The sequence below is a fragment of the Macaca thibetana genome, chromosome 11, assembly GCF_024542745.1.
Source record: "Macaca thibetana thibetana isolate TM-01 chromosome 11, ASM2454274v1, whole genome shotgun sequence".
NCBI lineage: Eukaryota > Metazoa > Chordata > Mammalia > Primates > Cercopithecidae > Macaca > Macaca thibetana.
In genome coordinates this window covers 76,408,642-76,434,393 of record NC_065588.1, presented here as the reverse complement: position 1 = coordinate 76,434,393, position 25,752 = coordinate 76,408,642, and the positions used below count along the sequence as shown (strand labels likewise).

At 35.9% G+C, this 25,752-nt stretch overlaps 1 protein-coding gene across 1 annotated transcript in view; it reads right to left on the bottom strand.

Annotated features, from left to right (window-relative positions):
* Nucleotides 1-25,752, bottom strand: part of OTOGL (otogelin like) — a 165,044-nt gene that overhangs the window by 98,014 nt on the left and 41,278 nt on the right. The window contains exons 17-25 of the mRNA XM_050749267.1: nt 25,139-25,316; nt 21,028-21,152; nt 17,942-18,151; nt 16,567-16,732; nt 15,844-15,918; nt 13,313-13,365; nt 11,548-11,710; nt 1,029-1,136; nt 132-270 (exon numbers count right to left, since the gene is read on the bottom strand). Coding sequence (XP_050605224.1) covers nt 132-270; nt 1,029-1,136; nt 11,548-11,710; nt 13,313-13,365; nt 15,844-15,918; nt 16,567-16,732; nt 17,942-18,151; nt 21,028-21,152; nt 25,139-25,316 — 1,217 coding nt within the window. The remainder of the gene's footprint in view (nt 1-131; nt 271-1,028; nt 1,137-11,547; nt 11,711-13,312; nt 13,366-15,843; nt 15,919-16,566; nt 16,733-17,941; nt 18,152-21,027; nt 21,153-25,138; nt 25,317-25,752) is intronic.

Genomic DNA, 25,752 nt, shown 5'->3' with positions numbered 1-25,752 from the left:
TGAAAAAAGATATAATTGTTTTATAGGTTTTATAAATAACACATGAATTCGATATATCAGGGAGCAGCATACTTGTTTTTTACATTAAATCTTTACACAAATGCAAATAAAAATGTGTAACTGTGACCTACCTTTATCAAAAAAACCTGGCAATCACTGATATAGTCATATTCTAGTCCATCAAAAGAATAATAATGCCGGTCCCCATATATTGTGCACACTGCTGGGCATGGATAATATGTGCAATTGAACATTCCTCGTCGACAAACGCTATTAAAAAATAACACCAGTTACCTTTCTAAAGAAACTTGACTCTAACTAGTGATTTCAAGTGACAGTAACTTTGGAATGTCTGTATTCAAGAGAACTCATGAGCCAATATCCCTTACGAATACTGCCAATTCATTCTGATACCACCTATTACATTGACGAATTAGGCATACGTTTTTCACTTTGTTTAAATAAATTATCAGACACCAAAACCAAGCCTGGGAATTGTGCATTGGTCACACAGAAAGTAGATGATAGAATGAAAAACTGAATACAGGTCTGCTGGTAACTGACAGAGCACAATTCCGTCTCCCATATTTGAGTACATTTAAATGCATTAGACATGACATTGCTCATGACTTTAGAATTTTTGTCCTTACTTTAGGGAAATTATATTTCAAATTTTATTTTATGGTATTCTTTTGATTTACCTTGACACTGAAAACCTTCCATTAAATATGGTCTTTTCTTTGTAACATTTAGCACTTTCTTATAAACATGAGATATTTTTTCCTATTAAAATTTTAGATTGTTGTATTTTTACACTTTTCTTCTGGGCTGAACAAATATGCATAAAAATAATGGTACAGTTCCCTGCAGATAGTAACTGTCCACCTACTCCTGCAAGCCTTTAAATTATTTGCTCAGGCTTGATTTACTTTTTGCTGATGTCAGTCTCATTAAATAAATACTACAAGATGACTGAAATTAACACAATTACTTAGGAAAATATTTGTGAAATAAATGGATCTCCTTACCAGGTGTAACACGGTGTAGCAATCACTTCTCCTGAGAGATACTCCCAATCTTTCCAGATACATGGGCAGCTTTCAGGAACATAACACTTTCCTTTGTGTTCTGCCATTCTTCCGAATGAAGAATAAAATGCTATTTAGTATGAACTACAGATTTCAGTTTTAAAATATCAATAATCTTAGCATATTAACACTATCATCTATATTTATTAGAGCTGTCTAAGGCACTCTATCTAACCTATTGAGGAGTTGAATCCAGTCTTTCTCCCCACTTTTTCCACATAGTACTTTACATATCACAGTACTAAATGTCAGGCAAATGGCTAGATTGTTGACCTTTTTGCTATTCACTGAGTGCATGAAAAGAAGACAGAAGCCTAAATTTCTAATAAAGTGAGTCATTCCGAAAAAAAAATTTATGGAGGAAGTGAGAGTCCCGTTCTTCAATATCTGCTACTTAAAAGAGTCTGTAGGGCCTACAATTTTTTGATGAAATAGTAAATTATTAAATGATTAATATTTTTGTTACATGATGTAGAGAGTAATCGAAAGCTTCTTTCTGAGTGCTGAAAGTTGAAATCAGGAGAGTTTAACTTAGGTGTGTGTGGAACTAAAAAACATTATATTAAGTGTTTCACATTGTTTATTTAATGTGATAACTTTCGAATGTTGGTTTTCTTTCAAGTATTGTTTTCTTCTTGAAAGATTATCCCCTGAAATAGTGTCTAAAAATGTCTATGACTATAAAAGTTAAACATATACAAATGTTATATTTTAACATACAATTTAAATATAAATACATAATTAAGTATAAAATTTTATATAAAAATTGAACAAATCTCAGAGAAGAATTAATTTTGGTGTGTTATCTAAATATTTGCTATGAAGATTAAATATATATTACATATAACATCAAATCCTTTAATATAAATATATATTTCAATATATTTACAATTTTCTCTAAAAGTTTTAATAACTTAAAATAAGGATAAATAGTATAACAATAATTTTGTTAGTAATAAATTATAAATATAATAAATATATAAAATAACAATAAAGATAAAAATAACCTTAAATTTGAAAATTAGTTGTCATTATTTATATAATTTGTTATTATGAATTAATCTATAATGTATTATTTAAATAACAAATAATAAATAAATAAAAATTAAAAGCTCCTAAAATAGATAAGGTATAAAACTTTTTTTACATTTTGCTTTAAAATATAAAAATTCAAGATTATAAAAATTAACATGGAATTCAGGAACCCTGAATTCTTGCCTATTCTCTAAAACAGAAATAACTTCTCATGTTGTTTTAGCTCTCTGCTTTCTCTCTCATGGCTCTTTGTACACAGCACTGTAATTCCTTATTCAGTGTATATGCTGTCCACTAGACTTTCAGCTTCACTTGAGAGGACCATAAATATCTTGTTAATGTTCATGTCACACAAAATGTAGCACATAGAAGACAACTGAAGAAACTTATTTATATAAATGATGGATTATCTCATTTAGATTTCTTTCTTTCAGACCAACAATGCCCTCGATTCTAAAATCTCTCACCCTGGCCCTCCCAAACTTCTAGCCATGCATCCTGAGCTTTGAATTTTTCTTCTGCTGGAAAATTCTTCTCGCATGTTCTGTCTGGCAAACTTATCACTTAAGACTCAATTCGATGCAATCTTTTATGTCCCCAGCTCCTTCACATACTCCCTATACTTAGCAATTTTATGAACCTTTATTGGAGGATTTATCACAATGAACTGTTAAGTACTTCATTAAATATCTTATAGTGATAATAAGAACAATAACAAAACTAATATTTTTTACTGCTTACTATGGCAAGGTACTATTCTAATCATTTTAACTATGCCACTAACTGATCTTATCCTAGTGATAATCTCCTAAGGTAGATTCTATCACTATCTAATAAATGTATTTTAGTACCCCCCATTCCTAAGGCTTAACACAATGCCTCAAACATTAGACACTTCATAAACTTTAATTGTTCAGTTGTTTAAGTGAGGGAAACCTCACCAAAATGAACCACAATTCTTATATCACCAGCCAAAGTCATGGTTTTAACTGGCTTTGCTAATTAATGACTGATGAGTTTTTCATAACTACTCAAGACTGGAAGAAGGAAAAGGAAAACTTTAAATCACTATAAATTATAGGTGTATTTCAGAGAGATTGTTAATTTGGTTCTAGACCACAGCAATAAAGTTAATATCACAATAAAGCAAGTCACACAGATTTTTTGGTTTCCTAGTACATATAAAAGTTATATTTACATTATAGCCTATTAAATGCATAATAGCATTATATCTAAAAAATATACATACCTTAATTTAAAAATACTTTATTGCAAAAAAAAAAAAGTCAATGGTCATCTGAGCCTTCAAGGAGCCATAATCTTTTTGCTGGAGGAGAGTTTTTCTTCAGTGTTGATGGCTGATGACTAATCAGAGTGGTGGTTGCTGAAGGCTGGGATATCTGTGACAACTTCTTGAAATAAGACACAGTGAAGTTTGCCACATTGATTGACTCTCCCTTTCACAAAAGATTTCTCTGTAGCATGCAATGCATTTGATAGTGTTTTACCTAAAAATTTCTTTCAAAATTGGAGTCAGTCCTCTTAAACCCTACCACTGCTTTATCAACTAAGTTTATGCAATATTCTAAATGATTTATTATCATTCCAACAATGTTCACAGCATCTTCACCAAGTATAGATCACAAGTCAAGAAAGCACTTTTTCAATTGTGATGTTAGGGTGTCAATTTTAGATCTTTCCTGCTTTCTCTTGAGGGCATTTAGTGCTATAAATTTCCCTCTACACACTGCTTTAAATGTGTCCCAGAGATTCTGGCATGTTGTGTCTTTGTTCTCATTGGTTTCAAAGAACATCTTTATTTCTGCCTTCATTTTGTTATGTACCCAGTAGTCATTCAGGAGCAGGCTGTTCAGTTTCCATGTAGTTGAGTGGTTTTGAGTGAGTTTCTTAATCCCGAGTTCTAGTTTGATTGCACTGTGGTCTGGGAGACAGTTTGTTATAATTTCTGTTCTTTTACATTTGATGAGGAGTGCTTTACTTCCAACTACGTGGTCAGTGCTTTACTTCCAACTATGTGGTCAGTTCTGGAATAAATGCGATGTGGTGCTGAGAAGAATGTGTATTCTGTTGATTTGGGGTGGAGAGTTCTGTAAATGTGTATTAGGTCCACTTGGTGCAGAGGTGAATTCTATTCCCAGATATCCTTTTTAACTTTCTGTCTCATTGATCTGTCTAATGTTGACAGTGGGATGTTAAAGTCTCCAATTATTATTGTGTGGGAGTCTAAGTCTCTTTGTAGGTCTTTAAGGACTTGTTTTATGAATCTGGATGCTCCTGTATTGGGTGCATATATATTTAAGATACTTAGCTCTTCTTGTTGAATTGATCCCTTTACCATTATTTAATAGCCTTATTTTTCTATTTTTATCTTTGTTGGTTTAAAGTCTGTTTTATCAGAGACAAGGATTGCAACTCCTGCCTTTTTTTGTTTTCTATTTGCATGGTAGCTCTTCCTCTATCCCTTTAATTTGAGCCTATGTGTGTCTCTGCACGTGAGATGTGTCTCCTGAATACAGCACACTGATGGGTCTTGACTCTTTATCCAATTTGCCAGTCTGTGTCTTTTAATTGGGCATTTAGCCCATTTACATTTAAGGTTAATATTGTTATGTGTGAATTTGATCCTGTCATTATGATGTTAGCTGGTTATTTTGCTCGTTAGTTACGATTGAAAGAATTAGAGAAGCAAGAGCAAACACATTCAAAAGTTAGGAGAAGACAAGAAATAACTAAGATCAGAACCAGAACTGAAGGAGATAGAGACACAAAAAACCCTTCAAAAAATCAATTAATCCAGGAGCTGGTTTTTTGAAAAGATCAACAAAATTGATAGACGCTAGCAAGACTAATATAGAAGAAAAGAGAGAAGAATCAAATAGATGCAATAAAAAATGATAAAGGGGATATCACCACTGACCCCCCAGAAATACAAACTACCATCAGAGAATGCCATAAACACCTCTACGCAAATAAACTAGAAAATCTAGAAGAAATGGATAAATTCCTGGACACATACACCCTCCCAAGACTAAACCATGAAGAAGTTGAATCCCTGAACAGACCAATAACAGGCAATAATTGAGGCAATAATTAATAGCCTACCAACCAAAAAAAGTCCAGGACCAGATGGATTCACAGTCGAATTCTACCAGAGGTACAAGGAGGAGCTGGTACCATTCCTTCTGAAACTATTCCAATCAGTAGAAAAAGAGGGAATCCTCCCTAACTCATTTTATGAGGCCAACGTCATCCTGATACCAAAGCCTGGCAGAGACACAACAAAAAAAGAGAATTTTAGACCAATATACCTGATGAATATTGATGCAAAAATCCTCAATAAAATACTGGCAAACCAAATCCAGCAGCACATCAAAAAGCTTATCCACCATGATCAAATGGACTTCATCCCTGGGATGCAAGGCTAGTTCAACATATGCAAATCAATAAACATAATCCAACATATAAACAGAACCAAAGACAAAAACCACATGAGTTTCTCAATAGATGCAGAAAAGGCCTTTGACAAAATTCAACAGCCTTCATGCTAAAAATTCTCAAAAACTTAGGTATTGATGGGACATATCTCAAAATAATAAGAGCTATTTATGACAAACCCACAGCCAATATCATACTTAATGGGCAAAAACTGGAAGCATTCCCTTTGAAAACTGGCACAAGACAGGGATGCCCTCTCTTACCACTCCTATTCAACATAGTGTTGGAAGTTCTGGCCAGGACAATCAGGCAGGAGAAAGAAATAAAGGGTATTCAATTAGGAAAAGAGGAAGTCAAATTGTCCCTGTTCGCAGATGACATGATTGTATATTTAGAAAACCCCATTGTCTCAGCCCAAAATCTCAAGCTGATAAGCAACTTCAGCAAAGTCTCAGGATACAAAATCAATGTGCAAAAATCACAAGCATTCTTATATGCCAATAACAGACAAACAGAAAGCCAAATCATGAGTGAAATCCCATTCACAATTGCTTCAAAGAGAATCAAATACCTAGGAATCCAACTTACAAGGGATGTAAAGGACCTCTTCAAGGAGGACTACAAACCACTGCTCAACAAAATAAAAGAGGACACAAACACATGGAAGAACATTCCATGCTCATGGATAGGAAGAATCAATATTGTGAAAATGGCCATACTGCCCAAGGTAATTTATAGATTCAATGCCATCCCCATCAAGCTACCAATTACTTTTTTCACAGAATTGGAAAAACTTACTTTAAAGATCATACGGAACCAAAAAAGAACCCACATTGCCAAGACAATCCTAAGCCAAAAGAACAAAGCTGGAGGCATCACGCTACCTGACTTATATACATATATACTATACTACAAGGCTACAGTAACCAAAACAGCATGGTACTGGTACCAAAACAGAGATATAGACCAATCGAACAGAACAGAGCCCTCAGAAATAATACCACACATCTAAAACCATCTCATCTTTGACAAACCTGACAAAAACAAGAAATGGGGAAAGGATTCCCTATTTAATAAATGCTGCAGGCCAAATTGGCTAGCCATATGTAGAAAGCTGAAACTAGATCTCTTCCTTACACCTTGTACAAAAATTAATTAAAGATGGATTGAACACTTACATGTTAGACCTAAAAACCATAAAAACCCTAGAAGAAAACCTAGGCAATACCATTCAGGACACAGGCATGGGTAAGGACTTCATGTCTAAAACACCAAAAGCAGTGACAACAAAAGCCAAAATTGACAAATGGGATCTCATTAAACTAAAGAGTTTCTGCACAGTAAAAGAAACTACCATCAGAGTGAACAGGCAACCTACAGAATGGGAGAAAATTTTTGCAATCTACTCATCTGACAAAGGGCTAATATCCAGAACCTACAAAGAACTCAAACAAATTTACAAGAAAAAAACAAACAATCCCATCAAAAATGGGCAAAGGATATGAAAAGACACTTCTCAAAAGAACACATTTATGCAGCCAACAGACACATGAAAAAATGCTCATCATCACTGGCCATCAAAGAAATGCAAATCAAAATCACAATGAGACACCATCTCACATCAGTTAGAACAGTGATCATTAAAAAGTCAGGAAACAGCAGGTGCTGGAGAGGATGTGGAGAAATAGGAACACTTTTACACTGTTGGTGGGACTGTAAACTGGTTTAACCATTGTGGAAGACAGTGTGGCAATTCCTCAAGGATCTAGAACTAGAAATACCATTTGACCCAACCATCCCATTACTGGGTATATACCCAAAGGATTATAAATCATGCTGCTATAAAGACACATGCACACGTAGGTTTATTGCAGCACTATTCACAATAGCAAAGACTTGGAACCAACCCAAATGTCCATCAATGATAGACTGAATTAAGAAAATGTGGCACATATACACCAGGGAATACTATGCAGCCATAAAAAGGATGAGTTCATGTCCTTTGTAGGGACGTGGATGAAGCTGGAAACCATAATTCACAGCAAACTATTGCAGGGACAAAAAACCAAACACTGCATGTTCTCACTCATAGGTGGGAATTGAACAATGAGAACACTTGGACACAGGAAGGGGAACATCACACACCAGGGCCTGTCATGGGGTGGGGGGAGGCGGGAGGGATAGCATTAGGAGATATACCTAATGTAAATGATAAGTTAATGGGTGCAGCACACCAACATAGCACATGTATACATATGTATCAAACCTGCACGTTGTACACATGTACCCTAGGACTTATAATAATAAAAATAAAGAAACCACTTTTTTTGTTCATCTATAAGAAGTAACTCCTCATCCATTCAAGTTTTATCATGAGATTGAAGCAAATCAGTGATATCTTCAGGCTTCACTTCTAATTCTAGTTCTCTTGCTATTTCCTTCGCATCTGTAGTTACTTCCTCCACTGACGTCTTAAAACCCTCAAAGTCATCCATGAGGGTTGGAATAAACTTTTTTCAAACTCCTGTTCATGTTGATATTTTGACCTCTGCGCATGAATCACTAATGTTCTTAATGGTATTTCAAATAGCGAATACTCTCTAAAATATTTTCAATTTTCTTTTCCCAGATCCATCAGAGAAATCACTATCTATGGCAGGTATAGCCCCGTGAAATGTATTTCCTAAATAATAAGACTTTAAAGTTGAAATTACTACTTAATCAATGGCTGCAGAATAAATGTGTTAGCAAGCATAGAAACAACATTAATATATCATTCTGTATCTCCACTGGAGCTCCCAGGTACCAGGTGCGCTGACAATAAGCAGTAATATTTTAAAAGGAATCTTTTTTCTAGGCATCAGGTCTCAACAGTGGGTTCAAAATATTCAGTAAACCATGCTGTAAATAGACGTGCTGCCATCCAGGCTTTGTTTTCCCATTTACAAGAGCATAGGTAGGGTAGACTTAGCATAATTCTTAAGGGCCCTAGGATTTTTTGAATGGTAAATGAGCATTGGCTTCAACTTAAAGTCACCAGCTGCCCTAGCCCCTAACAAGAGAGTCAGCCTGTCCGTGGAAGCTTTGAAGCCAAGCATTGCCTTCTCTCTAGCTGTGAAAGTCCTAGATGGCACTTTACTCCTATATAAATCTGTTTCATATACATTGGAAATCTATTGTTTAGTGTAGTCACCTTCATCAATTATCTTAGTTACATCTTCTGGATAACTTGCTGCAGCTTCTCCATCAGCACTTGCACTTCTATGTTATGGAGATAGTTTCTTTTCTTAAACTCCATGAGCCAACCTCTGCTGACTTCAAACTTTTCTTCTGCAGCTTTGTCATCTCTCTCAACCATTAGAGAATTGAAAAGAGTTAAAGCCTTGTTTTGGATTAAGCCTTTGCAGAAGGGAACGTTGCAGCTGATTCGATCTATCCAGACTACTAAAACTTTCTTCATATCAGCTAGCTGCTTTGCTTTCTTACCGTGTGTGGGTTCACTGGAGCAGCAGCACTTTTCATTTCTTTCGCGAACTTTTCCTTTGCATTCACAATTTGGCTGTTGCAAAAGAACTAGCTTGTAGCCTATCTCAGCTTTCAATATACCTTCCTCACTAAATCTAATCATTTCTAGCTTTTGATTTAAGGTGACATATGTGTGACTCTTCCTTTCCCTTGAACTTTTGGTGACTATTATAGAGTTATTAACCAGCCTACTTTCAGTATTGTGTCTCAGGGAATAGAGAGACCTGAGAAGAGGGAAAGAGATGGTGGAAGGGCCTAAACATGGAGCAATTGAAACACACATAACATTCATCAGTTAATTTTTCCATCTTATATGGACACCGTTTGCGGCACCCTGAAATGATTACATGATAATCAAAGTTCACTGTTTACGAATTACCATAACAGATATAATGATAATGAAAAAGTTCTGAAATACTGCAAAAATCACCAAAATGCGACACAGAGACACCAAGTAAGCACATGCTATTGGAAAATGGCACCAACAGACTTGCTTGAAGCAAGATAGCCACAAACCTTCAATTTGTAAAAAATGTAACACCTGTGAAGTGCAATAAAGCAAAACACAACGAAACAAAGGTATGCTTGTATCTGCTTTAAGCAGGTTTGGGCAGTGGGATCGGAAATAAACATTTCCTGAGCACTTACTATATAACTGATGTGCAGCACATACTCAGTCATCCAACAAGTAAATATATTGTTATATCCATTTTAAAAAGAGAAACTTGAGATTTCAAGTGGTTAAGTAACTTGCTGTAAGGTGCTTCAGCTTATAAGGAGGGCCAGCATAGAAGCTGTTTCTATCTGACTTTTCCTCTATACTACTTTCCATTTCTTCAATCCATAGTGATTTCTCAATTAGGGTTATGTGGTCCTTTTATAGTCACTAAACTGCTGGCACTGTTAGGAGCCACATGAAATAAGTCACACTGGACTGTTGTGCCAAAATGAGCTAGACAAGGTCACACAGAAGACATGGCAAATCACATTACCAAAAACAACGTTGTAAGAGAAAGCTATCTTAACGAAATATTTCCAAATCTATCAGAGGCCTCTAAGTCAATTCTAACCACATTTATTTCAATACAATCAGAGAAGGTAGGAGGAAATCTCCTTAACTTTTTATAATGAGATTTAGCCAGTAAATAAATCATTGTCCAACTAAACGTCAAAGGTGACAGTAAATACATTTTAAAAGATAATAGCTTAAGCACAGCATATAAAACAAAATTAGGATATGGCTTTAATTAGTCATGCATTCCTAAGAGTCACAATCAAATCAACTAAATCAAGCAATGTTGTGGGTTTTAATTATTCTACCATAATAAAGGTTTTATTTCCCTTCTCATTTTTACTAAAATGTCTTCCTTGCTTATCTGCTCTTTGGCCTAATTTCTACCTGTCTTTATTCTCCCAGCCATGGGCACTTGTTCTTTTGTGACCTTCTTTTCTCTGCCTGCTATGTCCTTTCTTTCTAAAGAGATTAATGCCAGTCCCAAGTTACTTGGCTCCTCAAACTCTTCCAGATGCGGGCCATTTAGACAAATGCAATTCTCCTGGGAAACAAACCACAAGACCTTGCTCTTCTTTGCTCCTGGTTTATATGAGCTGATCCCAGGAATCCCTTTGTGTGAACATGTTCATTGAGGAAGAATGAGTGACCTGTTTGCCTTAGATGGCACTCCCTCTGCACCGCCTCTATTTCATCACCAGAAGAGGGAGGGCCAGGGAGGCCAGATTATATGTGTCCCTGTGAGGAAGCCAATAGCCACCACATTCTGTGTTTGTCTTTCACGCATACTAAGCATTTCTGCGATGGAAGAATATTTATGAAGATAAGATTAAGATATGCTGCCACAAAATAGTGGCTCATATTTATTAAACACACACATACACACACACACTCCACATATCACAATGCCTAACTGAGGCTTAAAAGGAACTTGCAGAAAAATCCCTCCACTAACAGTGTCAGAGCTGGGATTTGAGCAGTGGTGTGTCTGAAGCCAGAGTTCCCACTGTTACCCACTGCCCTTTGTAGCCTCAATACACTATTTTCTTTAAGATAAAACAGTTGGCATCGCTATTACAACTTCACATCAACACCAGTAACTGCACAACAGAATATTTATAAATGCACTTGAAGAGTGTTTTGAATGAAGAGTGATTAATTGTGTCACTTTCTCAAAATTGCAGTTTCATCGGGGAGAAATTCCAGCTTCATCCAGATATGAGTTTTCTCCTCAATTCAGTGTATTCTATTAATAATATTTCACAATATCACATGAGCCAAGCAAAATAATTACAATAGTCTTCTAGCTACCAACCCAGTTAACCACTAGTCAGAACAACAATTCTGGCTATTTCTGTAAAGAATGTTTTCAGGAGATCTTGTGCTTTCAGGCCAATCCTGAATGTTCTGTATTATGAAGAAGAGGCTTACCCTGGAGCACAAACACAGCCACTTATACAAGGTGAGGACGGGGCGCAGGTGAAGTTCATGGCTAGGTTTGCACATGTAGTCTCACAATTAACACCACCAGCTGGTAATTCAGGGTCAGGAAATCTGCAGTCAAAATACTCTTTTCCCTCTGGGCAGATGTGAACTTCAGATGTAAGCATAGACAAAATGTTCTTAACTTGTATCTGCTCCATAGATAAATAATCATATTGGCACGCACTCATCATCAAAACAAAATTCACCATACAATATTTTACCAATTATTAATAGATGATGTTCTTACTCCGTGATTTTTAAGGAACTTGAAAATATCCCCTAGCCAGATTCCCTTTAGTCACAAAATAGGTTTATTCTAACCCTATTTTGAGTTTGAGAATGTTAGCTGCCTTCCATAAGACAGTAACTAACTAGAATATAATTTTGTGAAGTCAAAAAACAGGATATTTTTATTAATTCATACACATATTATCAATTTTTCAGCATATGTTATCAATTTTTAAGCATAATGTAAAAGCATTGTGGCTTTTACAAAGCTACAATGAACACATGATTATTCTAAATCTCGCTTCACCTCGAGTCATTGTTTGTATCAGTTCTCACTCTACCACAGAAGTGCAGAAATAGACATAATTATAGTCAGGACAGGGGCTCTATATTCTTCCAGAAAGCTTTTGGGCTCTTAGAGATCAAATAAATTTCCTCAAGTGGGGCCAGAGGGATCAAATCCTGTGGGTTCCTCTGTGAGAAGGCTAGCCACCTGGGCTTCCCTTCATTGACCCGGAGTCACTCTGAATCAAATGGGGCAGAGTCAGGATGGCCCTGCAGCTACTGAACGTGTGTGGTCCATAAACATATCTTGTAAAGAAGCCCTAGGCTTGTCTGAATCCCTTGTAAAGTAAATTCAGGGCATGTAATTCAAAGCTCTCTAATAATAATATATACCAGGCCATTCAAGTACATAACAAAGCAATAATAGCTCACAATTACTTTTATCAGCCTACACTCTTCCTGCCCATTAAAATCTATGAAAGCAAGTGTTGTTTTATTATGTGCCTAGAATTTGCCCACAGTAACTGAGAATTTGAGGCTCTTTATATGATGAAAATAAATAATACATATGGTCCTAATATATAAGATCTGAGGAAAGATATTTAAAATGACATTCTGAAGGGATGACAGTGAATGTCATTTTACATGCCATGTTAAATTTATTGCTACTAGTCCCAGAGCCTTGCTACTCATAATGCAGTCCAGGAACCAGAAGTATTAATGTTATCTTGGCCACTGATAGAAATGTAGAATCTCAGGTATCACCCCTGATCTAATGAATCAGAATCTACATTTTAACAAGATCCCCACATGGGCACACTAAAATCTGAGAAGTGATGGTCTAGAATAGAGTTTCCCAATTTCTGTCCCACAAATCAGTAACAATAGTTGCCTAGATACATATCCCTAAAGTCCTTGGGATGCCTGAGGTGGTCCTGCGGCCGGCAGTATCTAGGCAGCATCCCTGGGTTGATCTGCTCTGCCCCTGAGCTGACTTATATGTTCAACCCAGACTGCCCTAAAATTATAATTTTCAATGTGGAAAAAGTTGGGAAGCACTGGAACACCATGTTGAAGAACATTCCCAAGGCTATAGCCATGCACATTGGGAAGGAGAGGTGACTGATAACTTCTGCCAGGAGCGGAGGCGATATCAGAGCTGCATCCTCCTTCAGGAAAACGTCTTTTAACATCTTACCAGCAGAGGGCGTTGCTAATTCATCACATTTCACAGTCCCATTTGAACACTGGCTAGAAGTAAATAAATAGTTAATTTATGGAACCAAATCTGTTTTGTTTTGTTTTTTTCCTGAATTTCAACAACAATCTAATGTACAAGAATTGATTGAGTACATTATACAAATGCAATTTTTCCCACAGAATTTTTTACAAGCTATTGGGTTAGGTCCGATTTCAGGAACGCGCTATTTCAACACACTTTTTATCAAACACCTGTAAGTGTGGAGCATTGGGATAGGCATGGGAGATACGAACACCAAAATTCATAGTCCTTAACATAATTTGTCTTGTAGGAGGGGAAGATACACAAATAAATAATGTATGCAGTGTGACACACGCAATATAGAAATATGTTAAGAGATAGAAGTAAAACAAAGAAAAAATGTTTTTAAAGTCTGTTGTCAACCAACAACAGGGAATCAAAGGAAGTAAAGTCTGAAAAGTTTTGAAGAGTGGATGGATGTTATGGCACACCTAAGGTAGGAAGGCTATAACACTCAGTGGAAACACATAAATATGAAGAAGTAAAGCCACATTCTACATAGCAAAGTGCAATGCAGGAAGGGACAGGCTGTGAGAATGTCAAAAGAGGCAGAGGTTAGCTCCTAAAAGATGCTAAGATTTTACCACGAGGTGAGCCATTGAAGACCTTAAGCAGAAAAGTCATATGGTTGCTTTGAATCATTTTAGCAGCAGCATTGAAGATAGGGTGGAGTCATAGCTTCCTTGCAATTTACATTCTAAAGTCAGGGTAGAAGCCAAGAGCCGCATATAGGAAAAATTAACCTTGAAAATCCCTGAAGAAGATAACATGATAGGAAACAACACATCAGTTCTCAATAACTCCAATACAGTTTTTCTTTCAGCTTTGGACCAGATCATATGTTCTATATTTAAGCCCAGATGAAGAAGCTGACGCACATATACAGTCCACATCACATGAAAAATATGCTATGCATAGTTGAACACTAGAATGACATTCAGAGGTGTGATTCACCACTGAGTGAGTCACCTCTGATTGAATTTGCTCACACTTTGGCACAGAGGAACTGAGACAGACAGGTCTCAGATCACACATCCAGGTCTTCCATATAATACTTATTCTGGGACAAGGGCTTTTAAAAAGGAATGGCTAACAAAGTCACTATATTAAGTGAATTTTGATTTTTTTTTTCATTGAGGAGAGATGGTTACTTTGTTTTTGCTAACTTTACATACATTAATTATGTTAAATCCAAAAAGACATGACACCTCGGCAGAACGAAAGAGGGGGAAAACTAGAGGCAAGAACACCAGAGAGGAAGGTCCAGGGAAGAGAGAGTAAGACACACTGATTGCTAAAGCAGTGACGATGGAAAGGAAGAAATGGCTTTTGACTATGCGTAGAAAGTAAAATCAAGTAAAATCTAAAGTTGCTGAGTATTTACTGATTAGCTGTTTTGAGCAGGAGGAAAGAGTCGAAAATGATTCCCAGAGCTCTGCCTTGGAAAACTGTGACTAGCAGTACTGCCTACCACAGAAAGATCCAAAAGCTAGTTGCCATTGTGTCTTGATGTGGAGAGGAAAATAGGTGGAGATAAAGATAAAGGTAAATTGAACATAATCAATATTCTGTTGTGAATACAAAAATCAGCTGCAGAGCAATCAGGCAGGAGACAAGCACTGCAGAGCCAGGTTGCCTGGGACTAACTCCCAGCTTTAGTGTCAGGGTCCTTAGCCACCTGTATCCTATTCTCCTCACCTGTAAATCAGGATAAAGCAACATCGCCTATCTCTTAGGGTTATGGTGATGAGTAAGTATTTTAATAATAAATATTAAACATTTAGAATGGTGCCAGCACAAAAGAAGGTACACAGTAATTGTTAGGTATTATTATTATTGTTATTATCTACTGTCTATTATTATCTGTAGGCACCAATGGGGCAACTAAAAAGGGGAGGTTAGGAATTATATGTAAGTATGGACTGCTGCATGGACACGCCTAGATTTTCAACAGAAAAGTTATAACCAGAATGAGTGTTATCCTGTGATTAAGTGTTATCTTTCTAGTATTGATGGGCCTGGGGAGGAGGCACACTTACTACTGTGCAGGACATTTTTCAAATCTATTTCAACATTGCTTTTTTTGAGCAATTTCAGTAATACTGTAGTATTTAAACACGTACTTCACCCCTAACTTCTATCTAATAACCAAAAATGATCAAAGGACTTTCATTTCACTCTGAAATACTTAAATTCATAACTCCTTTCTGCAGTTATGAGTACAAAACTTGGTTATTTCACTTTGAAATGTCCGATATGCATGTATTATGTATATCTGTGTTTGTACATATATATACAATCATATGATCATAACATAGTTAAAGATTACATTGTTACCTTTATTTTTTAATTATAGAAGTCTTATTCCAACTTACAGTTTGGGTTAAGAAATTGTATTTTAGCACATACATCATTTGTCAAACACAATCCCCATCATTGAAACCTACCATAAGCCCGAGGGTGTGGGGATGAGCTCTCCAGGTTGATAAACACTGCCTCTATAATGACACCGGCAGTGGAATCTATAAGAAAAAAAAAACAAATTAAATAGGATATAATTTTTTTTGAAAACCACTAAAATTCAAGCCGACCCTGTGCTCTCCATTGGTCACTGTAAGGTACACTCTAAGGTCTGCGTTATTCTACAAGACTGCATGCAATCCTATCACACAAATGGCGGAAGACGCTTACACGTGAAGTTTGTGTGGCTCCAGATTTTGTTTTCTAAAATACAACTCACAAACTGTGTTGTTTTAGACACAAGAAAAATCACTGAATGCAATTCAGAGAAACATAACTGATATATCATTTAACACTATGTCTAAGACAAAAGGCTTTACTTCATGTGTGAATTGAGAAATCTGTGAGTGCTGAGATATTAAAGTCCTGCTACTAAAGTTTGCCATGTGACAGTGAAACACAAACCTTGTTATTGATTTGACTATGGTAAAAACAAGCAGGAGTACACTTCAAGATCAACCATCAGAGATTCCTTAGCTCTTTTTGTAGCTATTGATGAACATGTGCAGGGTTTTTTTTGTTTGTTTTGTTTTGTTTTAAGTAAAGATGATAAGAAATAATTTTTCAAAAACTTCCATGAAAGCTCATTTAGCCCATAAGAAGAAAAAGGGATTAAAACAGGATGCTGCCAACCTGTTTCTGTGACTTACATGGGTACACAAAAGTTAAGAGTGTCTTCATAGAATTTGCCTTCCGGACAATTACAGCCTTCAGCACAGTCATCATTGCATTGCTCCAGAGAAGAGAGAGAAATGCAGGAACGGAGGCAGAACGAGGAGCAGTGATGGTACAGCATGCCCTTCTGGCACACCACAGCTAAGGACAAAGGAGTATCGCTTGAGAAAGATTCCCATGGCACACAGAAACATTCCACGCCTGCTTAGAGGTCTGTGATAGAAAATGAAAGCTGGCCCATTACAAGGCAAGGAATTGGGAGACCCTTAACTTGGATGCTCAGAGAGCATCATCCTCAGCGAAAATGAAGGACTAAAGCAGGAGTTGGAAACCTTTTTCTGCAAAGGGCCAAATGGAAATATTTTCAGCTTTGCAGATCATATAGTCTCTGTCATAGCTACTCACCTCTGCCCTTGTAGTATAGAAGCAGCCACAGACAACACACAAACGAATGGGCATGACTATATTTCAATAACTTTTATTACCAAAAATGCGGGAGACCCAATGGTTGTAATTTGTCAACCCCCAGACTAGAAGAAATTGGCTCATAGTATAGAAAGATGATAGAAAAGCTTCTCTTAACTGCTGGGTCTGCGATTAAAAAGTTACCTCTAAGAAATCAAAATCCTAGACTGATATCCTAAACAAATTTGGTATATGAATTTACATTACTTTCATATTTACATTATTTTTGTCTTAGAAAGCCAAAATTGAGCAATGAACATCAACACCAGCCAATGATACCCCTGGAATAACTGGAAAAACCCACTGAGGGAATGACGAGGTGGAGAGAGTGGTACCCCTAAAACCTAAGTCACAAAAGATTCTAATGGGGGTGGAGGGGTGCTGGTAAAAATTAGCTGATAAAAAAAATTATAAAACACACAAGGAAACAATGTACCATGAATGAAAATGGCAGACAACATAGTGTGAAAATTAGAGCCCCGACAATTTGATAATAATTGCCTGTTGCATAACATCTATTTAAGTACAAGTCAACTGCGTCACTGTATTACATAATCTTTTCCATACTTTCCAATATTTAGATATGATATTTCCATGATAAGGATTTTTCAAATGTTTTAAATTATTTGTTGCATATTTCAAAGCATAGTTACAATACTTTCGTTTAATACAAAACTAGTTAAAAGTTATTGGTCTTATCCAACATATCTCTGATCTTAAGAAATTAAGTATTTCATTTGCTTTTCATGTTTGTACATAATGAGAATATTTCAAACAACTTACATGCAATATTGACCTTTCATTTAAAAAATAAAAGCAGTCATTACAAACATAGAGGTCTCTAAGGTATTATCTGATAGTCTTTATCTGTGCTGTTGTACTCACCACAGAAAGAAATCTGAGCTCTGAAATCAATGGGAATACCATGCTGGCCGCAGAGGTAGGCGTAGTGGGCAAGAGCATTGCACAGGCAGGAGCTTCCACACTTGCATGCATCATGGCGGCAGAGCTGATAGTACAGGCCAGGGCTAATATAGATGTGGCAAGGAGCAAAGAGCTCCTGGTGGATGACATCACAGTGTGCTGCATACCCAACTAACAGACAAAGAGCCCCATTAGCATCTTATTTAACAGTTCAGATCTTACCCCTAAGTATCAAGTTCCAGATTTATCCAAGCATTTCACTTTCTCGGAAATATACTGTAGTGCATATTACTTTTAATACTAGAGTGAACAATTTCAGCTTATACGGTTTTTATTTGTTTTTTTATAATATTGGTAACAGCACTTAATCCATATTCAACAGTCTTTTAGGAAAAACAATAGTGTATTGTACCTGAATAGCATGAGTAACTGAAGGGTTGAGAGAAGCAGTGGCCTCAACCATCCTATTGCATGAGGATCATCTTAGGAAACCTACTATAAAGAATTGGGGCATATTGGGAGGCTTATTTCCAGACATCCACACAAAATAAAGTGATTCCAGATTGTGGACGTTATGGCAACTCTGTGTAATACACAATTGTCTAGGAAGAATTGGGAATGATCTCATTTCAGTGGAGTCTCTGAAATGGATGGTAATGTGTCAGATGCCACATAGTCATTGAACTCAATGTCTGCACAATGCACAGTGTACATGCCAGGCAGATATTAGGAGCTCAATAATATTGGATAAATAAATCTATAAATGCATGAATAAGTGAATAATGAATAGAAATTGGGGATTGGGGTATATGCTAAAGGCCATGAGATATAACTATAAAATCACCTGAGGAAGGGAGGACATCTCTGTAATCATTTCTTGAAATCTGTTGATTTTTCCCTTGAGAATGACTTATCGTATATAATCCTTTATAGAAGTAACCAAGTTTGACAAAACAATTCAGATTCCATCTTTCTGAAAGAGGGTAGGTTTGTGGTTTCTTGATATATCGGATCTAGTTTGCATCAGTTTCCTAACAGATAAAATTAATCAATCTTTTCATTGTCATTGTCTTTGACAGACTAGATAAGCTGTTGGAGATCAGTTGTTTCACTACTAAGGAATTATACTGAACTTATTTTGTTGAGTATACATATTTTAGTATTGGTAAGAAAACATGGTAATTGCTCAAGTATGATATTTTTGCATTCAGTATGTATATGTATATAAAAACAAATGACTTAAACTATAGGGGTATACTGTTTACATATATATTCTTAATGCCAAGGATCCTGAAAGAGCAAAGTAATCCACCAAAAAGGCCTAATAATTTATAGATCAAAGTATATTCCACTGACAAGTTAAGGATAACTAAAGAAGATCCTCATGAAAAAAAAATATCCTTTAGAATCTAAATCAGAGTTATTGACTTTTGTCTATTTATTTTCCTTTCTTTGGGGATCTTCCTGAATTTACCTATTTGAAATTGTTTTTAAAAAATCACAGTTCATAGTAAAGCTAAAAAAAACTAATATCAAATATATATGCATGTATATAGCATGTGTATGGCTTACGGTGCATGCGGGGAAGTTAGTGTGGGTAGTTCACATGATTCTTTTCAAAGTAAAGACAAATATCTCAAAATATAAATAGTCTATATATCCAGTTCAATATTTCAGTTTCATATATATATAAAAGACATGGGGTATGGGAAGAAAAGTGGTAGAAAATAGAGCAAAATAGCATATAATAAAGGAGGTAACTAAAAAATGACCACTGGGAAACTGAATTTATCAATTGAACCCTACTTCAACTTTAACATGTTGATAAAAAATAAAAACTAAAGTTGCTATAATATCCAGGAGGAATCCAAGAAAGAAACAAACCAAACAAGAGTAGCTGAAGGAGGAGGAGTAGATTAGTTAAAAGTTGGGGACAGAATGGAGGAAGGTATTGTTAAATGGGAATGAGATTAAAAGTAGTCATTCATGAAACTAAAAAACTCTAGTCTAGCCCTGTTATTATAGATAAGAAAAATGATCAAAGAGGTTACCAAACTTCTTCAAGTTTAAAAGCTGGCTTAGATTAAAAAAAAAAAATTAGCACAAAGAGCAAAAGTATCTAGTGCTCTTTCCAGCATACCAGAATTCCGTGTTAATAATAAAAACAATATGGCAATCAACAGAATCCACCCAATAACCACCACATAATCCATAAACTGCTGGCTTCTTATGAATGCTCAACCAATATGAATAATGCATTTTTTAAAACTACATCAGAATAGTGAACTAGCCAAGATGATTAAAGGAAAAAATAAAATTATAAGAATATTTAAGCATGTACATTAACTTTTTCACAATTATATATTTGTGTGTGCCTTGTGTATATCTTCCATCTGAATATATACATGTATATCTTTTTTATTGCAAAGTGAACTAGACTTTAACATGGTTTGCTGGGGCTTAATTTTAAAAAATGAAGTCAAAAATTCTTAGCATGTGGGTTGTCCTGTCATTACAAAGTGGAACTCTGGAGCATGACCATCTCAAATTGTTGCCCACTCGATGGCCCAAAGCCTCTTTGGATCACTGGCTTCCTGCTTATAAAGCCATAATAAATGGTATGAGTAGGGACTTGTAATGAGATGGTAATAACTAACATCGAACATCCCTGGACTATCACAGCATTCTCAGAGGATTCCCAGAGGCTTTTCTTTAGCATTTAAAGACTCTGAAAACTTCCAAATGCTAGTCCACATCTGCAAACAAGGGATTTTTAAACACCTAAAATAAGAAAATTTATGAATGAAAAATAGGAAATAAAAGTCTTTGTCAGGTTCTTAAAAAACAACCTAGATTACATGAAAAGACATATGTAAAGGCATAATATTAAGCAAAAAAAAAAAAAAATACATGAGGAATGGCATTGATTTTACCATAATGAAGAAAATCAGAATTTAAACTCACCATCTAATCTTATAAAATTATAGTAATACATAGAACTTTTCCCTAAGTTTACAGCAGAAAGGAAGTTTACATGCAAAACTTACTGTTTTGTTGATTGATGTTACAGGGGTCCACCACTGGGACATGAACAGGTGCAAAACAGGTAGAAGAAACTCTCCACGCATTTGCGTGAAGTTGTGGTGTACCTTCTATCATGCCTGATGGAGAACTAGAAAGCAAAGATAATGCTTACCTTCATGTATCTCTCATTTATTTGTTCATATCCTTCAGATATTTAAATAAGAGAATACTATTTTTCATAATGTACAAGGAAATCTTAGAGCTTGAAATTTTCTACCAGTTTAATAAAAGTACAATGGTATTAAGCTCCATATTACTGACATTTTACAATGTACCAAATTGTAGACATACATGATTTTATTTAATCTTCATCTCAATCTTATAAGAAAAATATCTTTTCTCCCCATTTTACAGAGAAAGCAAAGCAGAAGCTCAGAGAAATATTAAATTACACTAAGCTGATAAGTATCCAAGCCACGATTCAAACCCAGTTTTCCCTGACTAAACCATACATACTCACACAACCAAAACTTTAGTGTGTGTGTGGTTTAGGGTGCACGTGGGGAAGTTAGTGTGGGTATTTCACCCAATTCTTTTCAAAGTAAAGACAAATATCTCAAAATATAAAGAGTCTATATATCCAGTTCAATATTTCAATTTCCATTATGAGATCTGAAATGTCAAGATTCCATTATGAAGTGGGCAAACCAAATGAAAAACATCTATCTCAAAACTACAACAGCGTTTAGGAGACAAACACTGCAATTCCACCCCCAGCAGCCATTCCGATGTATTATTTCATCAACCAACATTTATTAAGTGACAACCCCTATTGGACAATGTGCCAGACACTGTCAAAACTTCTTAGGGAATCAGGTTAAACTAGATCTCCCGCAGGAAGTTTTTGACCACACCACAACCCTGACTGTGTTAACTCCTCCACTAGGGCTAAGTGGAAGAGTAGGCATTATCTCAGCTTTCTCTAGTGTCCTTATAGATGAACTATTTTCACTGGAGTTGCTCAACAGAGTGACTGAGAGAGGACAAAAAAAAGGGAGCAACACATGCCATTTCCTTGTCGCCACCGTTTCGTCCTTCTTTCCTTTTCCTATTCCTCAAAATCAAACTAGCCCATAACGGTAAAGAACCACAACAAACACCCTAGTACAAAATCTCGTTTTGTTTATTTAAGAACACTGAGACTCAAAGTAATTGCATAGTTTGTGCTAGTTTATATCTTCTCATTCTTTCCCCTTCCTTCTCTCTCCGCTCCTCTGAAGGACAATAAAATAGGTCAGGATGATACTTGTAGTCAAGGTTTCCAGGTGGAACTTGGAGCTTGGCTCTCTGATTTCATTTAGTTTACCTTAAAACAATAAATTTTAAAAATAGGAGCTAAAATGTGGACCTATTTATTGTCTTTCATTTTATAAAATAACCTTTCAGCTCACCATAGTCGACTTACTATAATAAGGCATACAAAATACGTTTTCAAGTAATTAATATTTTCTATTCCACTGTGCCCGCATATTCACATTAACCTTTGTGAAGAAAGAATTTTAACTACTTAAGTTGGAAAGCTAAACACTGTTCACAAGTTATCTCTGACTCTGAAATATCATCCTGCACTCTTATCACACCTAAATGTTTATACGTGGCAGAGACTGGTGCCTTAGAAAGAGGCAGACAGATCTGCCATCTCTTAAATATTGACTGCTGACCCATTCTGACAAATAAAGAAGAGAAAGCGGGAATAATGTCTTTTCTGAACATAGCCAAGCCACTTAATGTAGTTTCTGTTTCTCAAATGTGGTGAAGATATCAATATTTTGACCTACAAATAAATAAAAAACTAAATTACCTAAAAAACAAGGTACAGGAAGACAAGGAGACAAGATACAAGAAATTAAAATTTAAAAAAATTTAAATGCCAGTTCCCCTTGCCCATCCAAACTATCTTCATGATGCCCCACTAAACATTCTACCTCAGTTCAATTAACTGTCCACTATATGTGAGGTTCTATGCTAGTTCCTAAGAATACAATGACCAAGGACATGACTCTTAGTCTCAAAGCCCTAACAGATAAACAAGACAAGAAACGAGACAGATAAACAATAAAGTTTCATAGATAACACATTGTCAGATTTAACTTTGTATGGTGGGATATGAATCAGCTTTTTGAGGCAAAAAATGTCTGAATTGGGGTGAACAATAAATGGGAGGTCACAAGAAAGATGAGGAGCAGGAGAGAACCCAAGCAGGAAGGAGGGTATGTGCAAGAGTGTTTTTTAAAAAGCACATCTATTTATTGCAGCACTATTTACAATAGCGAAGACTTGGAACCAATGCAAATGCCCGTCAATGATAGACTGGATAAAAAAAATGTGGTACTATGCAGCCATAAAAAGGAATGAGTTCTTGTCTTTTGCAGGGACATAGATGAAGCTGGAAACCATCATCCTCAGGAAACTATAACAGGAACGGAAAACCAATCATCACATGTTCTTACTCATAAGTGGGAGCTGAACAATGAGTACACATGGACACAGGGAGGGGAGTATCACACACCGGGACCTGTCAGTGGGTATGGAATAGGGAAGGGAGAGCATTAAGACACATACCTAATGCATGCGGGGCTTAAAACCTAGATGACAGGTTGATAGGTGCAGCAAACCACCATGGCCCATGTATATCTATGTAACAAACCTGCACGTTCAGTATATGTATCTCAGAACTTAACGTAAAATAAAAAAATAATAATAAAATAAATAAAATTAAATTTAAGAAAAAAGAAACAAAACAGTATTTGGAGAGTAGTTTCTCCATGAAATGTCCCCTGGCTACCCAGCCCAAAATGAACCCTCTATTGTTCTTCGAGCCATAATCACAAACCCCAACACTTAATTTTTAGAATCACCTCAGTATTTATATATATAGCTGATTTTTATATATAATAGTTGATACATATATATAGTTGATTGATCCTTGCCTAACATTAAATATTCATTTTTTAGCTATTTTTAAAATTAAGGTATAGCTAAAAAAATTATGTACATTCACAGAGTACAACATGATGTTCCAAGGTATACATTGTGAAATGGTTAAATCAAGCTAATGAACATGTCCATCACCTCACATTCTTATTTTTTGTTATGAGAACTTTTAACACCTACTCTCTTAGCAATTTTCAAGTACGCGTTACATTAATTATAGTCATTATATAATTAATTGATCTCAAAACATCTCCCAAACTTACGCATCCTATCTAGCTGAAACTTTGTACCCTTTGACCAGCATCCTCCCATACTCCCACCCCGACCCTTATCCCCTGGCAAACACCATTCTATAATACTTTGCTTCTGTGATTTCAACTATTTTAGATTCCACATATTTCTTAAAGGTTATTATCCTCTCCTGATCTGCAACACAAAGCTCCTGAGGATGAGAACCATGGCCTACTGCTTAAATTGCTCCCATTGTGCTTTTAGCATGATAACAAGTGTGCAAAGCATTTACACTAAATTATAAACTGCTTCTTTTCACACATAGGTGAAAAGTATCTGGTTAATACAAGGGGTACAAATATATGTTATTGCTTCTCTTCCAATGAAACACTAACAATCACAATATCTAGCAAGATAACAAAATGTTGCTTTAGAAGTATTAATATTACCAAATGATTATCAATATTTATAGAGTATCATTCACTACCACTAATGCATAATGATATCGAGCTGTTATTTTTGTTGTTGTTTATTTGTTTGTTTGTTTTTAGGCAGCAATGTCTCAAAAATAAAATATGTTAAGGTTGATAGGGGTAGAAAAGAGAATAGTGGGGAGCAGTGAGCATAGCTGAGCCACACTGCCTACATCCAAAGCCCAGCTCCACTGCATGTGAGCTAAGTGATCTTGAATGATTTATTTGCCACTTTGAGGCCTTGGTTAGTTTCCTTATCTATAAAATAAACATATTAATCAGAGATTGCTATACATTTTAAATATGATGATCTATGTAAATCTCTTGGCATAATGACAGCTAAGCTATTATTAGTTAAGTAAACATTTTTAATGAATTTATATCCTTTAAATGACCAGTCATCAAGTTATGTTAACTATGCAGAAATCATACTTACAGAAAATCATCCCTTATGTTCCCATTAAAAGTGCCACACAGACCTAATGTTCTTCTTTTCCATGCACTAGTGAGCTGAATATAAATTCTTTCCCCATCTATGGCGAACAGAATCTTTAAACCAAATGTGGTTCTTAGAAGTATAAATAAGGATGACAGAGTTTGAATTTCAACAATACCTGCAGGAAAAGAACATATGTAAATCAGCTTTGACATTCACAGACGATGTTCTGAAATGCTAGGGTACACCACCAGGAATCTCCTCCCCGGATACAAGGGAAGCAGGGGAGGCAGGCTAGCGGTTCCTGCCTGTGCTTCAGGGCCAATTTTTGCCACCCATGGCTGCCTTTTTTCCCTTCTATTCCTCTCTTTTTCTCCCTCAGCAGCCATTTTTAATAGTTTTTCAGGTCAACACATACTTTCAGTTTGCAAGCATCTCACAAGGAAGGAGGCAGTCCTTAGACATTTGAAATCCAATTCATTACCAAGTTCAGGCTTTTGTCCTAAATGTTTTTTCAATCTGTTTTCTTCTCTCCATCTCTACCATTACTGCCTTAGATGACCTCCTCTTCATTCCTTGCATGACTTTTATAACGTCCTAACTGTTGTCCATGT